The 21,716-nt window shown below is 40.6% G+C and overlaps 3 protein-coding genes across 3 annotated transcripts; all 3 read right to left on the bottom strand.

Moving 5' to 3' along the window:
- Window positions 1-1,672: 1,672 nt before the first annotated feature.
- Window positions 1,673-9,612, bottom strand: vgf (VGF nerve growth factor inducible). The gene is made up of 2 exons (XM_055058531.1): window positions 9,409-9,612; window positions 1,673-7,554 (listed from the first exon to the last, which is right to left on the bottom strand). The coding sequence occupies exon 2, from the start codon at window positions 7,497-7,499 to the stop codon at window positions 5,349-5,351; it is 2,151 nt and encodes a 716-aa protein (XP_054914506.1). The 5' UTR covers window positions 7,500-7,554; window positions 9,409-9,612; the 3' UTR covers window positions 1,673-5,348.
- Window positions 9,613-9,955: 343 nt separating this feature from the next.
- Window positions 9,956-16,177, bottom strand: ap1s1 (adaptor related protein complex 1 subunit sigma 1). Its single transcript, XM_055058555.1, has 5 exons — window positions 16,007-16,177; window positions 13,376-13,554; window positions 12,615-12,723; window positions 12,381-12,518; window positions 9,956-11,792 (listed from the first exon to the last, which is right to left on the bottom strand). Exons 1-5 carry the CDS (start codon window positions 16,007-16,009, stop codon window positions 11,745-11,747), a joined length of 477 nt encoding a protein of 158 aa, XP_054914530.1. The 5' UTR covers window positions 16,010-16,177; the 3' UTR covers window positions 9,956-11,744.
- Window positions 16,178-17,309: 1,132 nt separating this feature from the next.
- Window positions 17,310-21,662, bottom strand: serpine1 (serpin peptidase inhibitor, clade E (nexin, plasminogen activator inhibitor type 1), member 1). Its single transcript, XM_055058548.1, is given in 10 exon segments — window positions 17,310-17,764; window positions 17,854-17,937; window positions 18,715-18,801; window positions 19,067-19,167; window positions 19,266-19,464; window positions 19,575-19,769; window positions 20,108-20,332; window positions 20,575-20,813; window positions 21,564-21,599; window positions 21,601-21,662. Coding segments are annotated over 10 exon segments (1,272 nt in total). The 3' UTR covers window positions 17,310-17,720.
- Window positions 21,663-21,716: the final 54 nt, after the last annotated feature.

Below are 21,716 nucleotides of genomic sequence, written 5' to 3'. Positions count from 1 at the left end.
GCATGGCTGCCTGTCTCTGGCTCGTTTTGATTTGAACTGGTCCATCCTGCCCCACCCCCACTGACTGCTGTTGATGGGCAACATCCCAACCAGCTGTACAAATAGTAAAGGTCCTGTGTATGTTTTGGCAGCTTTTAGTTGATATAAACTGAAAGCTGCCAATTGTCATCTGTAGTTTAGCATTGATGTTTTGGGAACATGTCATCAATGATCCTAGTAAAAAGGTGGAAGTTCAGCTCATTTTATGTTGAGTCTCCCTCTTGAGCCGAAGCTCAAACCAGTTCCCAGAATTGAAAGGTAGCCACACAAGCAGAGGCGTGTGATCAGTAGGACCACCATCGATGTTTGAACACCTTTAAGCATTTACTGTCTTGCATATTAAAAACAGCTTCATTCCATTTAATTGAGTAGAATGATCGTGTGTGTTTGTCGGTGTGTGTGTGTGTGTTCACTTTGATGCTCTGCAGTGGCTGCACAATGATGTTGGTGGATGAGTCACCCTGTTTTCTCCACGTGACATCATGAATCACTGCACCTCTGTGTGGGCAGAGCTGCAACCATCACCACTGCATTCCTCCCTGCTCTCCTTCCTTAGCCTCTCCATTCTTTCCCAGTTAATCTGTTTTCTTCTGCTTATTGTTTGTTTGTCTTGCTCTTCTGTTGGCTGCAACCAGGATGCAGCTCAACCTCTTATTGGGTTGAAATAAAAAGCTTCAATTAGCATTTTGTAGAGCCTTCTTGGATGTCAGACTGACTGGCTGAAACACGCCTCAGAGATTCAGCAATCATCCAACCAGAATCCTGAATTGGATGCTCCATCTCTGACCAGCTCTCTGTGACGCCTCTATCTTCTCTTTGCTCTGTGAACTGAAATTTATTGATTTTGAATTATTATTATTATTATTTTTGACATATTCTTGATGAGAGGATGATAGTAACAGGAAATGTTCCCACAGTGGACCGTTATATTTAAAATCAAATTGGTCTGGAATGCTTTATTAATTTTTTAATTTAAAAGTACGATAATTACTTTTTACTTATTGTCAGATTCACAATATTGAAACTTAAAGTAAAACTAAAAGACTATTTTTGAAAAAGTAATTTGCTGGATAAATAATTACCATGTTAATAAATTGTAATCATTACTAAAGTAAAAAAAGAAAACCTCAGAGTACTTTGATTTAAAACAAAGATTTAATTTGATCAAAATGTCTGAACAGTAAATACAAGGTGTCCAAATGTAATTAGGAATTTGATTTGAAAATAATTTGAAACTAAATTGCAACCTTGGAACTTTCTAAATAAACTGGATTCGGTTTCCGTAATGATTAGATGTTGGAGGAAAAAAAGTTATTTTTTATTATTCAATTGGAGAACCAAATATGGACCAAGTCATGATCAATCTGATTGGGTTTGTTTCTGGGGTCTGGTTCTTCATCTCTTTCGTCAAACTTCTTATAATAAAGAGAGCGAGTAGCTTATTTATTGACAAGCTACTCCATCCAGTGTTAAATATTAATAAATACAAATATAATTTATTGTCTCTGGCTTCCTGTCTACCAGAACTCCTTCATGCTGTAGTTTCTGGTTCTGATTCAATCCAGACGTGAGCTGGGCTTCACCTGGCTGTCCTCTCTGTTAAAAGAAGAATGTGTGGGTCCACAAGAAAACATTATTGTAACAAAAATAATTGACTTTATTCATTTTCTTCATGAGTAGCAAAAGTAGTCATGAACATGTGCTTGTTTACATTCAGCAAACGCATTTTTATTACGACGTTTACAACAAGGTACAGTTAGAAAGACCAACACTCACTCATACACATCTCACTATTTTTTACTTGTGCTGAAGTCATTGTTTCCTTAATCTTGAGGATTTTTTTTTTTTTTTAACTTTTTAACATGATGCAATTTTTGGATGCATTTATACAGAAACGTGCAAGATTGCACCCTTATTTCTGGCGTGTGCATTTTAACTCAGGGCTTTCCTCCAACACTTCTCATCTTACTGTCACAACAGACCCAAAAAATGACCAAAACGACAGAAAACATGTTAATTAGCCAACGTCTTGCTTTCACTTCACTTTTTTTTTTTTTTTTTTTTTGTTAATGAAAGGCACAATGTTGAAATTCTTTTTATTCCACTAACTTGAAATTCTTCTTTTCTGACGAGGAAACACTCTCTAAAGGTCACCAACACCAACCGAGCATCTGTTACACATTGGTTTAATATCGATTTTATACAAACTTGCTTCTAAAATTCGGTCTTAAAAACTATGGAGGCAAATAAAGTCAGAGTTTTTGCCATTTGTAAAGTTACACAATCAAATGATTAACAACCTGACCCTGTAGTATAGCAGAGAGCAAGAGAAGGATGTGAGCAGCACATAAATAAGCATGACTGACAACCATAAGACCCGCCTCCTGGCTCTTATTGGTTGTTTCTGAGCGAGCTGTTAGTGTTGGGAGAAGTGGGAGAAGACAAGGGATATGATACTATGCTGCCTCAACAAAGTGACATTTCTAACAAATATGTAAACAAGCCAAATATTTAATACACCATATAATTAACTTAAAAGGGAATATTTAGGTATCTCCGTGCTAACTATTTCATTTGAACTTTACTCCATCCATCCATTTTCTTACACCCTCAGTGGGATCGGGAGGTTCGAACCTTACTAATTAGATATTTTGTTTGAAAGTGTGATATTTAAAAGAATACATAAAATTATGAGAATATAACTGTACACCCTATTTTTACCTCTTGTAACACGGCTAAATAATTCAAATTATGGCTGCTGAATTTTGACTGTTTAACTTTACAAATAGCATTTCACAGCAACTATCGGCGTCGTCATCACCATCATGAAGAATTTAAAAGATAAAAACAGAGAAATTTAGATCAAAAGAGACTTGAATAGTCCCAAAGTTAATTTAGTTTAAATTAATCTTGATAAAAGTTTACAAGTTCAAAGGTTCACATTTAACAATGTTTACTATAATATCATTTTCAGATAGGGCCAAGTACTCAACAAATACACTATACAAACCTTACATGTAGTTTCAAACTTGTGAGATTTTTTTAGCCATCAAAAAGCAAAGTTCCTCTGTGATTAGTTATTAGTTATTGAAAAGCAACAACTGTCCATCTCTTTTTGCAAAGTTAATTATGTAATTTAGATCATAATGACCTCAGCCTCAGCTGATGTGTCGAAGCTGCACCTCTCAAGGCATCAGCTGTTTAACAATGCCCTACAGACACATGCCAGGGTTTGGCACCATGGCAACAAGGTACTTTAAGTTATGAAAAAAGATGACTCATCATGAGAGCAAGCTGTTTTGTGATGTTTGTTGGTTTATGTGTGAAATATACTCTGCAATGTAGTACAATATTTGGTTAATGAGAATCTCTCATGAAAGTGTGCTTTTCAAGTTTAAGGAGACAAAACAAAATGAAATGAAAATGTTTTAATATCTGTCTCAAACATGAAGATATTTTAGGATTTCTTTTTAAACGCTGCCCACTTATTGATGGAATATCTTAAATCTCAATAAGTTTGGAGTCAAACTTGTCCACTAAAGTAGAATTTGTTTCAAATCTTATTTAAAGTGAATAGATTTAAATATTCTCTTTTTTAAAAACACAATACAGCACTGCTTAGGTTGTAGAGCTGCATCTGAACATTGAAAATAATCAGAAAACATCTGAAAAAACAACAAAACAAAGGGTTAACATAATTGGACAAAAAAAAAGCAAAGATGTATGTTCCCACATCTGGAGAAAAACAAAGCGACCAGAGAGGAGCAGACATCTTGTGTGAGCTGTGAAGCATCACCAGAGGGAAAACTACAACTTTGGCTTTGTTTCAGCATCTTTCCGTCTGTGAGTCAGAGGTGGTCCTTGCCTTTCTGGCGCCGTGGATGGCGCCACCCCCCTTCACTGAGTTGTTGACACAAGATGCCGCCCTGGGCGGTTGCCCGTATCAGAAACCACCACTGCTCTGAGTTGACCAATACGTTTGTTTTACTTTTTGGGCAGCAGGACACACGTCAATAAATAAACACATTACTGTTGTGAAGGGCACCATGGGGTAGATTTGCTTGATGGGAATTTTATATTAAAAGTTTTATCTTTATTTTTGACTATTAGAAGTCAAAGACATGGCCACATCTTGTAATCTACATACAGTGAGTCTGGGGTTCATGTGAAACTATGTTTTTCCAATGTAAAACCTTGATAAATGCAGCGATAGGGTGAAGAGGGCAGTATTTTCGTTCACTGTTATGAAAAAAAAGAAGAAGATCTTTAAATTGGGAGATCAGGGCTCCTTACATTTCATCTGCCATGCAGACGAAGCCTCCACTACGAGTTAAAAGGTGGAGGCAACGACACAACCACAACAGAGACAGCGGTGGCAGAGATTAGAAACTGTGCCCACCTTCAACCATTTGGAGCCATATGCTCATGTGAACAGTTTAATTCTTTTTGTCAAATGGCCCACAGGATCACATGGTTCATCCACTTCATTTTTAACCCAATTTTCTAATGCAGGAAAATTGGGATAAATGTTAAGAAAGTTGTCACGCTGGACTTTAAGCGAGGCTGGACCAACAGACTAGATTCATCGTGTTCCTCTCGGCTCCATCCAACGTCTTTACATTGGTATTCAGAACATGGCCGTGTTCACGCCTCAACCAATTCTAACAGAAAGAAAGAACTTGGAACAAATGTTAAAGGGGCAGTATCATATGTTTTCCAAACACATTTTGTAGCACAATCAAGTAACTATTACCCTCACTTATTAAAAAAAAAAATTATATATCTAAATCAAACATGACTTAACAGAAATTTGATTTTGCAATTTAGCTCTTTAAAATTGAGCCTCTGTCTCTTTAAGAAATCTGTGCTGTTTCTGACTCTGGGAATCAGAGCAACGCTTCACTGTTAAGCGCTTGCAAACCTTCAGCACAGCAATGAGCTCAGGAGACTTGCTAATTGCTGCTGCTGCTAGTTTGAAGGAGCAGAAGCTCAGCTTGGAAACTGCTCGGAGGATTAACTGTGTGTGGAAACGGCGAGCCATTCCCTAAACATCCCACAAACCAGAATGTTTGCCACGGGAGATTCAGGGGTTTCTCAAACATGCATAACAAAACAAAGAAACACTCCAAGAATGGTTTTGATGAGGAAATAACATTGTCACAATGATGTAAGGGCCAAAAATGTTGATTTTACATAATACTGCCGCTTTAGAAAAAACGTAACTCAAAAATATCTCAAAGAAATATAGCTTTCTCCTGATTCATCTTTAAGATGTCGGAATCTCGCGCTGATGTTTGTATAATTCCACTTCAGTCTAACCTGTGTGCTCTGTTCATGAGAATTTGCTGGATGTATTTCTCCACATCATCATGGATACTGCTGTCTGGCTGTTTTGCACCCTTATGGTAGTCTTTGCTTTTTGATGCTGCGGGTTCCAGAGCAGAGATCAGAAAGTGCTTTCGTTGAGCAGCTGACTGAGGAGGGGAATTGGCTTGGGATGGAGGTGTTCGCTGAAATGGCTGGGAGTAAGGATGTGGGTAGTAGCTGGAGTAGAAAGACTTAGGCTGAAGGGGAGGTGATTTTCTGGGCTGAGGTTGGACCCAGCTTTGATAGCGCCTTCTTGGAGGGAAAATGTACGGATCTTCCACAGAATTACCAAAGTAACTGTTGGGTGTTAGAGGAGCTTTAGGCCGGAAGTAATGAGATTTAGGTCTTGGCATGGGAGGAAAATAGAAAGGATAGTAACCCAAGATGGGTTTCCTTTGGTGGTAGCTGGAGTAGGAGTAGGGATACAAGGAGTAGCCAGTCCAGACAGACTTTGGTAACTTGAACCAATGATCCTGTTTCACCGGAAAGGGCTTTTCAGGTTTGGGTGAAAAATGAAAGGGGAGCAAAGGTTTAGGAAGTTTCCTTTGGGAAACGTCAGATTTGGGTGTGTTTTTGTCTTGAAACCAGGTTTTTAGGATGTTTACAGCTGGAGATGGTTGCTTCGAGACCAGAAAGCTGTTTTGATTTGACGAAACTTGCCAACCGGAATGAAAAGAAGGAGACAGTGGCGCTGAGGCATGCTGCCGAACAGATGCCATCTCAGGTGGCGCATCTTTCATCTTCTTTTTCTCAACATCAGTGATTATGTCTACGACATCATCAGCGGGGAGGTGCAATTTACTGGAGATCTCAATCAACTTGTCAATGGTCTGCGGGTCAAGGTCATCCTCCTCTGTTGCTTCCTCATCAGATCTCTTATCCTCTGCAGCATTCGACATGGACAAGCTGTGCTTCTTGTCACCTTTATTTTGTTTCCCCATGTAGCTCAGCAACATGTCTGAGGCGATGTCAGCCAGCTTTTCCTCTTCCAGTTTGGCTTTTTGTGCCTCTGCTGCCTGCCTCATCATCTCCTCCTGCTCCACTTTGGCTCGAGCTTCTTCCTCCTCTGGGCTGAGCAATTCCTCCTCCTCTTCCTCGTCTGTGTAATCGTCTTGCACCCCTTTCTGTTCAGTTGGAGTCGGGGGCTGGGTTGCTTTGCTGATATCGTTGCCGTCTTCTGATTCCTCTACAGAATTGCCTCCAGTAAACGTTGGGAAGTAAACTGCTTTCTGTGTTTCTTCCTGCCATTTTAATTTTTTCTTGGTTAAGGCGAGGTCACTGCCCTTATTTATTGGAATGATGTCATTGTAGCTGCTGTAACCTCTAACATGTCTCTGCGGCTGCTCCAAAGCACCATCTCTTTTAGTGTTAAGACGTGGAAACTCCTTCATCACAGTCTCCAGGCTCTTCAGCTCCTCAGGATTGAGCTGCTCCTCCTCTTCGTAGCTGCTTTGCTCGGGGTTGGATGATCCCTGCTGGTTCGCAGCACCGCTCTCCGCTGTTCCGTCTGATCCATTCGGCTGCTGCTCTGTTTGAATTTGGACCGTCTGACTTGTGGTGTGGCTCGTCACCTTCTCCGTTATCTTCTCCTCCTCTTCCAGAGCTTTCGTCTTCTCCTCGTCCTCCTCCCGTTCCCGGTCCTTGCCATGTGAGGCAATAAGCAGCTCCAGCTCTTTCTGCTCGTCTCTTTCTCTGTTTCTTGACACTCTCTCACCGCGTGGTTCTTCTTTTTGAATCTCGTCTCTCTCAGTCTGTGTCTCTTCTTCCATGCTGTTGTCGTTCTCTTCATCCCTCTCTCTTTCCACATGTGTGTGATTCAGAGCCTCCAGTAACACAGCAGCTAGTCTTTTGGGATCCACATCTTCAAAGAGCTCCTCTTCTTGCTCACTTTGGTCTTTCGAGGCTCTTTTCCATCGCTCCTGTGTTCGTTCCGTGTTTTCATAAACTGGAAGCCTGGGAAGAACCTCTCTGGGTGCGTTGTCATAATCCCCAAACGTAGAAACTGGGTTGGGTGTGGAGAGATGAAGGAAAGACAATGATGTGAAGAGGACCATGATGGTGAGGACACACGAGGCATGGCAGTTTCTTGTCATGGCCTGATAGAGCAGATCAAGTAACTCCCTGGGTGCAGAGAGTGATCAAGAACACCTAGAGGGAAAAACAAGAACACAAAATCATATTTAACGCTTTGACAACTCTTTTCAGACAGTAGAAAACCAAACCAGGCACTGCAGGGCCAACACCATCAGCAGCTGAAAAATAAGTTCCTGGTAAAATATTAAAGACATCCAGAAAAAACACGCGTTTCACATTCACGTGGCTCATCTGCCCAAGGCTCAGACAGAGGAAGAAAATGTTTGTTGAGATGCATAATGAACTATTTCTTTGAGTAAATTGTTGTACTCTGATCATTCAGGACTCAGCATGTCTCAGACCGTAAGCTGCACCTCCACTCAGTGAAAGTTTTAGTTTGAAGCTCAAAAACTGGGTTCACATTCACAACTCTTCAGGCTGCAGGGGGAACGAAGCCTTATTCACTCCAACTGTTCGACATTGTTTGTGGTGACTGATGTCGTTCTGAATACCGAGGGAAGAACCCGTTGCAGCCCAATAAGCCACGGCTTTCTCTGAGAAAACTGAGGAAACAGTCATGTTCGCTGACAGACGCAGGTGAAGAGCAATGCAGACTGAAAGGCTGTGGGATGAGAGGACCAGAGCTCAGCTGCTTTCATGAACGTTAACGAACGGCGTTTGAACTGCATCTAGTGCAGGTGATGTTTTCTAACGCACCCCAGGTGTTTGGGCAGACCAAATGTACAACGAGTAACTGTTGGTCACCGGGGTAACTGGCTGTAAAACATCGCCATGGTGAAGCCACCCACTCATATCTAGTTAATTATCATAACTCAAAAGAGAGAGATCCTCAGACACAACCACAACTCACTCCAACGAATGCAGATCTCCTCTGATCAAGGAATGGTTTCCAGAATTCCTCCAGGATCTGTTGCTTTAGATAAGCAATTTCACATCAAAACAATATATAAATTAAAAAAATTATTCCAACCACTTATGAGCAGTTCACCATTAATCCATCACAATTTGTGATTAAACCTGCAGCTTCATATTCAACATCGTCACAATAATAATAGTAATTATAAAATAAAAAAATAAAATGCAGCAACGATCAGCAAATGAATATTCCACGTTTAAAAACGGAATGATTCAATATTTTAATTTCATTCCACATGCTTTCAATAACACTCCCGGTGCTTCACCTGGCAGCTTTCAGCAGCAACATTATTCTGTGGCCCTGTTGCCCTCACTGCTCCTGATTCTGCCACACTGACGCAAGATGACGACATTCACTGGCGCTTTGGCCTCATTCCATCCTACCTATCAAATAAACACACTGCTTCAATCTGCCCCAAAGGTCCGATCAACTCATATCACTGCAGCAAAAAAAAAAAAAAAAAAAAAGAAAAAAAAAAGGGATGTAACGACCCCCACCGCCAACCACCACACCTGCAGCTCAACACAAATGAGGGTACCTCCTCTTTGGCCCATTTGTCACCCGAATTTCATTCATAACAAAGAACCATGGGGGATGGGGGGATGAAGAGGAAGAGCAGGAGGAGGAGGATGAGGAGGACAAGGTGGGGGTGGGAGGAGGAGGATTAGAAGGATTAGGAGAATGAGAAGGCGAAGCTCCCAGCAGATTTGACCAGCATGTAATGAAGGTCCAACGACGCGCCGCCAGCGCAGGTTCTGCTCTCCACTGACTGGACTCCAGATGTTCCAACTGTTGCAGGAGCAACAGGACTGGACCGGGCCCCTGCTCCTCCGGTCCAGTGGACCGGGACCCAGCCTGCTGTCTGCCTCACAGTTGTTGCTGGAAGCTCACCTGAGCGCAGCGCCGAGTCCTCCAGGAGGAACCGGGCCGGTGACACGGAGGGGGCCCGGGGCCGGGAGGTAAACAAGGCTGATTGATTAGTTGCCACTTACTTGCAGGTGAAGGGAGGGGGCGGGGGGCTTTGGGGGATTCCAGGTCCCGTTTTCTCGTCACGTCAGGTGCGGATCACCCCGCGGTCACGCGCACCACCAGCTCCGGATGTCGCTGCTGTTTCTGAGTCGCAGTCAGATGTTGGAGTTGGGTTTTGGTGTTCGTGTCCTCTCGGGGTTCCTCTCCTGGAATGCCTGTTTTCAGGACTATGGACAGCGGGGCTGTGGATCTCAGGATCTCTCCGCCTTCCAGGCTCACGTGACGTTGCGTCAAGAGGTCCCTTTGACGTCACCAACTTGCATTTCATTCATAGTTTTTGGGCAACAACCCTCCGCCCCCGTCCTCATGGCAAATTGAGCCCAGATTTTGTCCATATGTCCTCTTGTCATTCATATATATATATATATATATATATATATATATATATATATATATATATATATATATATATCTGCAAAAATAAAATTAAGAGACCACTTATAGTTATCAGTTTCTCTGATTTCACTTTTTATAGGTATATGTTTGAATAAAATGAACATGTCTCCAAAATTCAAAGCAAAAATTTTGCATTTATTTGCAGGAAATGACAAATGCTCAAAATAATGAAAGGGATGCAGCGCTTTCAGATCTCAAATGATGACATCACAAGTTCACATTCATTTAGAAACAACAATACTAATGTTTTAAGTCAGGAAGAGTTCAGAAATCAGTATTTGGTGGAATAATCAGGAGCTTTTCAATGGGCTTCAGTGCAGTGGTCTGTTCATTTTTCCAGAGACATAAACCGTTTTTTTTTTTTAGTAGGCTCCTCCTATTTTACTGAATCTTCCTCAGTAAAGCAAAACTTGTAATGATTATATAGAGGTGGGTAGAGCATCCAAAAAATGTACTGAAGTAGAACTACTTAAACTGTAGGTGTTGCAATTCAAACTGTGACAACTCTCTTCCACCACAAGGGGGCGTGAATGTTGTACTATTGACTGTTGCTTAGTATTGAACCTGTTTACTTATGAGTCGTATTTATGCTCACTGAGGTTGCTGTCAGTAATAAACCTCTCTGTGATGTTAGCAGCTGCTTCTGTTGTACAGAGTATATAGAAGTAAAACCAGCTGACCACATGTGCTGGCGCTCAGCTTGGGTTGCTAGGTGACAGGCTGGACTTTGATGGGGTTGATAGGTGAGGGGCAGTGGCTGCTAATTTGTTCATTCTGGAGGTTTTAAAAAAAAGTCTCATTTTCCAGACACCAAAAAACATCAACGTATTGCCTTAGTGTTTTTTTAAGCATTTGGACTTAGAAGCAGTAGAAACATAAATGGAAGTACAAAAACATGCAAAAGGCAAAATTTGCAAAATACATCTCCTTTAAATAACATTTTATCTTTTTTTATAATAGTTATCCCGCCGTAGCATTAAAACCCAGAACCAGCATCCGGTTCTGGGAAGATATGTACCTCTCTCACATCTCCATTTTGGTTGGGAACTGCAGTCAACACAAACTAATGGCTCAAGAAACGATTGAATGTCTTGGGTTCATTTTCATTGAAGAAGTTTATCATTTTAGTTTTCAGTGAGATTACATAAACAAAGTGGAATCTTCAACTATCAAGAAGCATCGAATTAACAAGTCTGACGGTTGATCAGCAATTCTAGATTAAGGAGAAATTTGAATGAAGACAGAAAACGAATCGGAACAAAACTCTCGCCTCAGTCCTGAGCCGGTTCTGAGCATGTTTGATGTCCGTTGTCATGGAGATAGCTGGAGGCACATGGCTTGAGCTCTGATCCACCAAAGAGAGCTCAAGTCTTTACAGCCACAATTTCAGGTCAGAGTTGAGAATGATTTGTTTTCACCTGACTTGCCTGGAATAAACCTGGTTCTGGACACACTTATAGAACCTGTGACCTCACGCAGTGCTTCGATGCTCTGACCCAGTCCTCGTTCACATTCAGTTGTGATCGGCAGGCCTACATCCAGGCCTGGCTTTGCTTGCTTGACGAGCGTTTATATCAGCCTGCAAGCCTGCCTCAGTATGACTGAAATCACAGCGAAGCTTCAAACTGTGTCACATCTGTAACAATCAGAACATGCACTGCTCCTCCAGGCACATAAAAGTTAAATATAGCCCATTACCATTATCCCACACTTTGATAATGCAGACACACACGCACACACACCCACGCACACACACACAAACAAAAAAGAGAGCCAAAGGGCCAGTCCAATGCAAGGATCCACTGAGTCTTATCCCCAGAGGAAATGTTGCTCTCGGATCCCAGAGTCCAAACTGTCCTGCCTCCTCCTGCCTTTTGTCTCGAACTTCTTAGTTTCACTGGGACTACGCCAAACCCATCTCCTCCAATACACTCCTGGGAGACTCATCCTCCTGCAAACAGCAAAAAGCCACATTAAAACAGAAAACTGCTGCATTATCCACATAAAAGTAAAGACAAATGTAGATAATGTCCCTTCCTGCCAACGCAGTTTAGCTGGAAAAGCCTGATGCTTCTAATGCTGCTTATGGAAGTAGGTTTTGCATTCACTTATTTCATTGAATAAAGACATTAGAGACTACAAGAGGCTTTATGAAAAAAAAAAGAAAAATCAGTTAGACACTACAGCCTTTCTGATAAAGCAGCCAGTCTCTGAGCTGTTTCCTATCAAACACAAATCAAACCAGCTTATCTCAGCACGTGAGCTGGCACCATTGGACCAAACGAAACATGGCGTGAAACTCAGATCGCTGGAATTTAGTCACAAAGTTCAATCATTTCAAACACATATAAGAGATTATAGGTTTACTACAAACTCTGACTTTACAAAGCCAGAAAAAGAAAAATACTGAAAAGGGGAGAAAGAGTCATTGCACATAAATACAGATTTGGATCATATTTAGAGAAATAACGACTGCCAGAAGTGTTTTTGATAGTATTTTCTAAACTCTGGCTGACTGGGTGAAGAAGGAAGGTGTTACCTCCTGCAGCAGATCAGCTTGTTCGATGGCTTTGAGGACGCTCTTCTTGGATGTGTCCTGGATCTCTCCTCCCATCAGGAATTCGTCTAAAATGAAGTAAGCCTTCTCAAAGTTAAAGATTATGTCCAGCTCACACACCTGCAAAAATACACGGCAAACAAACAGCTTCATAATCGGGCTTTTGCAAAGCCATTAATATTCAGAAACAGAGAACGCTTCTGTTTTGTGACTTACACTGCCAAAATATTTATCCAGCAGCTCCACAAAGCGGTGGATGATCTCCAGTGTAATCAGTTCGTTGTCCTGCTCTTCTATAGCACAACAAAAATATAGGCTGGCATACCTGCATGGGTATAAACACAGGGGAAGAAAGACGTCAGTGTGTACATCGAGAAGTTGGTCAAAATAAATAAAATCAATCTGAAAAATATTGTTATATAATCAATTGTTATATTTAGATTGATTGTGAAAAATGAATCAATCTAAATATCATAAAGCAGGAGATCAACTCAGGGTCTCCCTCAGTGTAGTGCAAGCCTGGCAGGCTGCCAGGCTTAACTTGCTGAGCAAATGTTATGCTCAGGAACAGAAGTGTTCCTGAAAGACTGGTTTATTGTTGTTGCATTGAGTGCGGCATGAAGACGGAGCACGGACCAATCACATCACTAGTGCATCTGTGCATCGACTGACTAGCGCGCTGTCAAGGCTGCATCTCTAAAGTTTACCTCGGCACGGCTCACGCGCCTCCTTTCATTCAAACTGGACACAGGTTCCCCTGCACAGACATTTATATCAACCTTCGGTGATATAAATGTTCTTTAGAGAATTCTTCATCAAAGTTTGAGTGATGTTTAAAAGCCACGGCTCACAAATATGACCTCCAGTCACGCTTTCAGAGGTGTGCGTTGAACGTGTAGTGAAAGTAATATACCTACTCAAGCGTTAGTCAGTTTTAAAAAGTACAAACAACTTGAAGTGAAAGTTTGTTTTAGTACCTTTTATAGACAATCTTAAGGTCCCTCCATTCAAGAAAACTGCACATCTTTGGTTTGCGGGCAAGAACTATCTGCATCAGCTCCCTGACCATCTTCTTCTTGTCTCGTTCCGCTGTAGCCGTGTACCATTTCTGCAGTCGCAGCTTCCCCTGCCGACTGAACAGCAGCATGAATCGCATCTAGAGGGAAACAGAGATATCATTAATATTATTTTTAGTTTTAGCGTGTCCTGTACAGCAGTGTGGCACTCAGAATTGTTGTCTGAGTGCCAACAATTTACTTTGGCAACATTGGCTTTCACCAGAATGAAAGCCAATGCTTGTGAATAGATCACGCTCCACTTAATATAGACAAGAATCTTTATTAGAAGTCGCTTTGGGTTTGTTTCAAATGTAATGAACACAAAGACAAAAAAGAAAGGAGAGATGTGAGGAAAACATTTGATGGGAAAGAAAGAGAAAATAGTTGATGAGAGAAAGAAGCTGATGTTGACCTTTCTGAGCAACACAAATGTGGTCTTGGTCATTTTATGCAGCACAACAACAACAAAAAAAAAAAAAAAAAAAAAACATAAAAAAATTAGTTGGTGCGGAAAATATTACTTATTTTTAATATTAGTTATTAAAAAATGGGGTTAAGATGAAACAGAGACCTTTAGAAAAGCTTGACGTTAAAAGACTTTAAATTGGTAAAAGCCTAGAGACGCTAAGTTATGCTTGTTTTTGCACCGAGTCAAAGTAACAAATTTCATATGTTGTTTTGCATATGCAACCAGCAGACAGAAGAAATGGAACTTTAGGATCAGTTTTTATTGTTAAGAAGCTGCTTATTTACAGCTTCTTTGAGTTGTGGTGTCAGGGATAGATTTTCTTTTATCAACATACTGATTATTACAGTTCATCAAATTTATGGACTAAACATTTGACCTCTAACAGGTAATGTTGACTGGAATAAAATGATTTAATTTTCTTGAATTGAAGACAAAAATAACAGAATTTGCAAACATGAAATGCCAAACTGGATTAGCGAGGCGGGACATCTGCTCAGAGTGTTGTTTTTGTTTATTTGTCTTTTAAAGCGTCCAGCAGTCAAACCTCGCCTTCTTAGGGCTTGGCGATGCTCAGTCCAAAATGGTACAGGAAACTCCCTACAATGTGGGCCGACCAACTGCAGGGGTGGAGGTTGAGGTCAGGGGGTGTTAGGGACATGGATGGTTACCTCACAGGTCTGATGAGATGGGCGTTAGCTCCTCTGACTAAGACCTTTGCACTCAAATGATAAAACTGGACCTCACTGCAGGTTGAAATTGAATCTCCCTTTTAAGATTTTCCAGACATGTCTGAACAGAGATCCCATGGTAGGAACCAAATGTCTCTTCTGGCTTGGAAACGCCTTTAGTTCCCCACAACCTGATCTCACATAATTAAAAGACAAGGGATGCATTACTGGACTGAACTGGAATGCATGGAAGAGATTTATTATTGGATTTATCTAATAATGCATCCCTGCATGCACATCAGATCTGTTGTAATTTATTTCAGAAGGAAAGAATACTCAAAGTTTGTAACTGTGAGTATCATTTAGGTTTTTAAAATTAAGTCCAATTAAACACAAAATCGGTCAAATGCTTCTAGGAAAGAGAAGGTGTGTTATGGATGTCCATCCAGCCTACAACCTTAAAAAAGGAAGTAATGCTCACAGGAAGCTAAAAGTTATAGCAAAGCTGCTCTGTTTTATCCTTTCACCGCTCCTACTCTGTCACAGACTGTAGATTATGAAATATTATGTAAGGGTGACCTACAAGAAATAAAAACTTAGAAATGCCATCTTTAACTAGAACCATTTTGTCATTGCTTTAGAAAATCATTTTAGAAATGGATATTAAAAAATAAGAAATAGGTGGGGTATTTTTGTTTGCTTTAAAGTTCAAAAGTTAAAATTGAAATACTAAGCATTCTTCTTTTTCAGAAACCAGGAAAAAGCTAACACACTTGACTTGAGTCCAATTAAATCCACTGACAGAACTGAAGATCAGAAAGCATGTATTGATCGACAGAACCTTGCAGTTTTTCAAAGTTTATGTGAGAAGGGCTCAAGATCACAGCTGAGAGTTTTTACCCATAAGCGAAATCTATGAAATAATCATTGACATGTTTATATGCGTGGATCACTTGGGTTGTTGCCAGTAACTGGTGTAATTCAACGTCAATGGTCCCAGTAGGAATATGTCAACTGAGAGAGACATTGATGTATACATCCAATACTTATTTTACATGCTGTATAAAAGACAACCAAAATGTGAATTACTATTAGTGAAAACCTAACATTTAAATAAGATCCGTTTCTGAGGCTTTTAAACGGGACTGGAAGGGAATCTGGAAACTTCAACAGAAAATAATACAAACTGTCAGGTCTAAGGTGAATATATTAGCAGCACCGACGCTGACTGGAACAGAAAACACGGCTGTTCTGTTTGCAGCAGCGCTGCTGCCCAAAATGCCGAAGGCCTGTTGGCTGACTGCAGCCAGGTAAACGCAGCGCAGGTGGGCACTTCCTGGAAACATACACCTTGCTAGCATTAGCACGGTTTAGCTTCCCTCTCATTCAACCCGGTGAGGGACAGTAACTTACCATTCTGCAAGATTTTCGAACGTCTCTCGAACGTCGCAGCCTCTAACTTCCGATTCCGATTCACAGTTTTCACGGCGGCTAATGCTGAAGGTCCATTGCGGTCTGGTGTTCCTGAAAAAAATTCAACGAAACGCAAATACAGCACTGCCGTGGAACGTCCACTACTGAGCACTTCCGCCTCTACTGAGCATGCGCACACCCGACGTAATACTTATAAATTATAATGACCACCAACTCTCTTATTATTATTATTATTATTATTATTATTATTATTATTATTATTATTATTATTATTATTATTATTATTATGGTATTTTCTTAAAATATGTATTTCTGTTTATCTTGCTTAAATTTGCCCTATGATTGCCACACACTGGACCCTTTACACATTGCACATGCAATTTTATTACCAGTAGTAGAAAATAGTAGTTGTAATACCATACAAACTACAGACATATTGTCCAAACTGAAATTGCACTTCTTTACTATTCTCATGGCTCAGTTTTTAAATTAAGGAAATGGGTCAGTTTGGTGAAAATGCTGATACACTTTCTAACTGGTGCCTTCAGAACTCTGACAACAACCTGAACCCCCCATGCAGTAGAGACTCTTTTCAACCTTTGCCTTTGATTCCACAACACCAGAATGTTATCTGAAAATACACATATGGCCTTGCTCTGCTTGGTCAGTGGAAACAAAATCATGACTCAAACAGGGAGGATTCTTTAAAGCAGGACTTCTGTGTGCAAACGGCTTCTGTTAGGAGAGGAAATGGCTGAGATGTGTCAGAGATGACAGTGTGATGTATCTGGTGAATCTAGTTTGGTATGTTCACCAATGGAGTCCCCATGACCTCAGATTACAACACGTTTCCTCCTAATGTCATGTGCCAAATGATCTGTGTTTACTCACTGCATCTGTACTGACTTTGTGTGAACTTTAGCACAACAGCTCCAAGTCACACTTTGGAACAACAAAACCTCTGTGACTTTAAGGAAAGGAACAAAAAAAAAAAAAAAGCCAGACACAACATACTGATATGTATATCAGTATATATATACATATTTGATCTTGCAGAAAGAACACTTTATAGCAGTTGCAGCTGTCCAGGCTGATCATCCTTTGTGCTTAAAGTGAAACATAATTGAATAATTTGAAAATATATGTGTTGTTTATATGGAGTGGCAGCATTCATTGGGAGTTGCATTTTTGAAAAAACGATTAAGTCAAGACTTCTTCTTTTGTTTGGCATTAGTTCATCTTCATTTTCGGTTGCAAATGTTAACTCACGAGACCATTTATGATTTCGCTCATTTTAATGAAACCAATCCAGAAATACACATACATGTAATGAGACACAAATATTACACACTGCAGTTTTCAGAATATTTAAATACATAAAAAAATACTTAATATTTTGGTACAAATGCAGGCATATCTCTACAGGTGCAATACTGTCATTAGCAATAGTAGCTTCTCACTTCGCATCAGTTTGAATGTAGAAAAATAAATAAACAGCATAGATATAAAAAATGTTCTCATTTACAGTCAAAGCAGCCCCAGTATCAGTCATTATAAATAAGGGTGTCAGTGAATTGAACCATCGCTGAAACATGTAGAGTCTCTGAGTGTCACAGGTCTTTAGGTCGGGTCATCATGTGGAGTTACAGACAGTAATAGTCACAGTGCAGGACAAGAGAAGGTGTGCTGAGTGTCACTGTTGAGGTTGGTTCAACTGACCCATGAAGAGAATAGTACCTGAAAAGAAACGAGAAAACAATCAGAACCAGTCTCCTCTACTGGTGTTTTAATTCATGGGAATAAATAAACATATTTAGGGCTGTTACCAGTTTGCTTATGCTGAATGAGGAAGAGGAAAGGTCGGTCCAGTGTGATCTCCTGAACTGCCATACGGGAGAACATGACAGCAGCTAACAAAGAGAAGAAGAGGGGGAAAAAATCAAATTGATCAGTTAATCGATTCCGTTCGGCCTTCACTGAAACCTCAGTCTTAACACTGATCATTGTAGTGTGTTGTCTGCGTGAGCCAGATGTCAGCTTGAGAAACTATCAATGGGAGGACTCATCTTATAATCCTAGAGTGAAATTAGTTAAAGTTTTGAGAATACTGTAACCTGGAATATTTCTTATTCTCACTCTCACTCCGACATCCAAAGGAAAGTTTGCACAAGGTATCTGTAAATACCTTTATGCTGCACAAGGGTATATTGACTTTGTGTTAAGATGCAATTTATTTTTAATAGCATTAAAATGCATCCACTCTGGCTTGGTTTGATTCTTGCTGTCAACAGATTGTCAGAGTTGGACTGCCAACAGTCACAGGCTGGATCCTTCGTGTGTTTGGAAAAATGTCTGATCTCAGACTTTTGCAGCTGAGCTAAAAAATGTCACAGTCGTGTGTGTGTGTGTGTGTGGGTATGTGTGTGTGTGAGTCGATGAATGAATGAGGACCATTGTAAATAGCAGCACCATTTATTTGTGACCTGAAAAAAAATATGGAGGTCCAACTTTGAAACATTGTGTTAATTTGTTACACGCAATTGAATTTGTTTATTGAACATATAAAAACTTAATAATGTATTCATCTGCATATACTTGTAACAAATTAACTCAATATTTTCTTAAAGTTAAATGACCTGTTTTTATTTTTAGGGTCTGTGGTATGAAATATTGAGTGAGGACTCTACCTGTTGCTGATGCTCCCTTGGTTCCACGCTCGTCCACCTCAATCTTCACCGTCTGCAGCACTTTTGAAATGCAAAGCCTCTCATCAGCTGGTGAAAATAAAATGGAAACAGATCAGACACAAAGTGTATCAATTGGCATCTTTTATTTTGTTATAGAAAAGCTGCACAAATCAAAGCTATTCCACAAAAAAGTGATTAATACGAAGCAGAATATGCAAAGAATAGGCATTGTTGACGACAAATAGGCATTGTTGACGACAAAGAGTGCAATGATCTGAAAGTTAATAAGGAATTTTACATTCATGTGGAACAAGAGTCTATCGAGCAAAGCTTCAAACAAACATCAACTTACATGTTATCCGTGTAAAGTCAGCAGTCGCCAGGTTGAACACGTCTCCAAGTTCCATTTTAAGTAGAGCACTCTTCATATCAATGTCAGAGTTTAGAGAAAACCTGAAGAAACACACATTCTTTAGTTTGCTAACGGACGTCTAACATGTGGCCAGAGAAGCAAACGAATGCAGTCCATGACCACAGCCCTTCTTCCTCACCTGGGTAGAGCCAGCTGTCTGTTGACCTTCCTCAGCTCTGACCTCCACTGCTGAATCTTCTGGCTGCTCAGATCCGCACTGAGGACACTCAGAGGAATTTCAGGCTCAAAGGGTGATACCAGGAGCATGCTCAGTGAGTCGCCCTCATATGGTACCTCTATTACATCGTAATCCACCCCATCAGCAGTTACAAATTCACCTGAGGATTTAGAAAGAATGAAAAGGTACAATTTTGCATTTGAGTTGGGAAGAACAAATAAAGAAGTTTTTTTTCTAGAACCTGAAGTTTGGATCGTTGGCGCACTGTACCATAGTTGAAGAGGTCCGTGAGTGTCATCATGTGCACAGGAACAGTGCTGCCATTGGCACAATGGAACATTCTCTCCTGTGTTAGTTTGGGGTCAAAGGGAACTTTCCATAAGCGCTGGAAGTGGAGTGCGTTGAGGAAGACCAGGCGCGTCTCATCGTCCAAGGATCCAGAGGACAAGAACTCTGGGATGGCACCTACAGGAAGGAAGAACACAATCCACTTAGCTGTTGATATAAAACGCTTCACTAAACACAACAGACTTCAGGGACTGGTGCTGTGGAAGGGTCTGTCTGTCTCTCCTTGACTTTTTATTTTCTCTTAGCATCTATGTTTTTGTTGTACTATTGAGGTCTGTGATAGGTGCCTGAAATGTCAGGGTATTTCATCACCTATCTGAAGCTGTGATGAAAGAAACTCTGGAAAAGTTTCAACTCCTGTGCCCTAAATCTTGGTCTTCTACTTTTAACTGGTACTCCAAGAGTTCTGCCTCTCTGAAGATGATTGATAGCTGTTAACAGACAGACGTTAGTACCTGCAGTGTGATCTGAGACCCATGCATTGATAATGCTGACAGCCTGTTCTGGTTTGGTGAAATCCATCTGGTGGGGGTGAGTCTGGAAGGTTTTGGCCAGGGCCCGGCGGAATCGCTTCTCCAGACTCATCTTCCGCTCCACCATCACCCCGCTGGCTATCTCCACCCCATCCTGACTTGCCAGATTGCGTTGCAGGAGGCGCTGCTGCCGAGGCATTCCTCGCCCTGCAGGAGAAGCATTTTTGGTTTAGTTGAAGCAAAACAATAATGTGCCCTGGACATACTAGGACGAGATGCAAGAGGGCAGGCAGCAAATGGATAAGTCCAATACACAAAACAAGAGCTTGTTGACTTGATTAGATGTCTTTACCTTAAATGGATGCGTTTATAGATTTTGAGATACATGTTTACGGTAATGTTGCAGTTGATCTAACAGATCTGAGGTACTTCATTTATTTCCTGCTCACCTTGCAGAGAAAATCCCATGGCTGCAGTCAAGATCCTTTGTGTGTTTCCATTCGCGCCAAGCTGAGCCATGGCCATAATACTGGCCATGCCATAGGGGGAGAACGCCAGGTTTGTGTCTGCAGCGTCCGTAGCGAGCTGAGAGAAAACCTTCAGTCCGAAGTCTGTTTGCTTATCTTGCAGAGATCCCAGGGCCCCACTGCTGAGGGCCAGCAGGACAAATATGCTCACACAGATCATGCTGGGGAGACAGAACCAGAAAAAAAAAATCTGTGGTTGGCTGCATAAAAACTGAATGTTTGTATGAAACACTCTCATCTTCTGCTGGCTGCACACTGCACTGTTTAAACTGCTCTGATTCATCCTAACACACACCTGTAAAATGTTACAGACCTGGGAAAATCTAATAAAAATGACGCAAGATTCTAAATGAAAAGATTTTTTTAAAGTTGAGGATGAATTATTAAAAATTATAAACATGTTAGTTTGTAACAGTACTATAAATCTGTGGTATATTACATACAGCATTGATGAAAACTGTCCTCAATCTTTATGGTTAAAAGACGGAAGATTTTTTGAACAGGAGGAATACAATAAAGAATCTATATCAGTAGTATAATAATAAGCATTCAAAATCAGTGCATTTTGCTTTTATTAAAATAATTTTTTTATCTTATTCCTTCTTAGAAATACATAGCTGAGCATGCGTGTGAGACACACCCACATTAGTGTGTGTTCAGCTTATTTCTATGGTCAAGGTACATTCAAATTCAAACAAAGGCCACCAACAGTGGTCGTATTTAAGGAGATGAACTTCTGTTACTGTGTGAACAACAAACAAATATAAAAAAACCATGAAATACAACGCAAAAAAGCACTAAAGATAATTCTGGAAAAAGCTAACTAATTGTTTTATTTGAAATGTCAGATTTCAGATACAACCATGTAAACATCTGCCAGCATCGATTTAACAACCAACTGTGATTCTTACCTTTGGCTTGGATTCAGAAAGAAAACTGGAGCTTGTCTGATGCTGCTGCTGCTTGACTCTGAAGAACTGAACCAATCTGTCTTTTTGTACTGTATGCATAACCCCGCTCCTCTGGCATAACCCCGCCCCACTCCTCAACAAAACACACACACA

This window comes from Poeciliopsis prolifica, unplaced genomic scaffold (assembly GCF_027474105.1).
Source record: "Poeciliopsis prolifica strain line A6 unplaced genomic scaffold, Auburn_PproV2 SCAFFOLD051, whole genome shotgun sequence".
Classification (NCBI taxonomy): domain Eukaryota; kingdom Metazoa; phylum Chordata; class Actinopteri; order Cyprinodontiformes; family Poeciliidae; genus Poeciliopsis; species Poeciliopsis prolifica.
Note: the sequence above shows the minus strand (reverse complement) of the source record. Positions and strands in the feature narration are given on the sequence as shown.

Coding starts and splice junctions, on each gene's coding strand:
- vgf (XM_055058531.1), bottom strand. CDS start 7,499: ATGACAAGAAACTGCCATGCCTCGTGTGTCCTCACCATCATGGTCCTC.
- ap1s1 (XM_055058555.1), bottom strand. Junction 12,519..12,614: donor TGGATAAATATTTTGGCAGT/GTAAGTCACAAA, acceptor GTATTTTTGCAG/GTGTGTGAGCTGGACATAAT. Junction 11,793..12,380: donor AAGCTGATCTGCTGCAGGAG/GTAACACCTTCC, acceptor TGCTGTTTGCAG/GAGGATGAGTCTCCCAGGAG.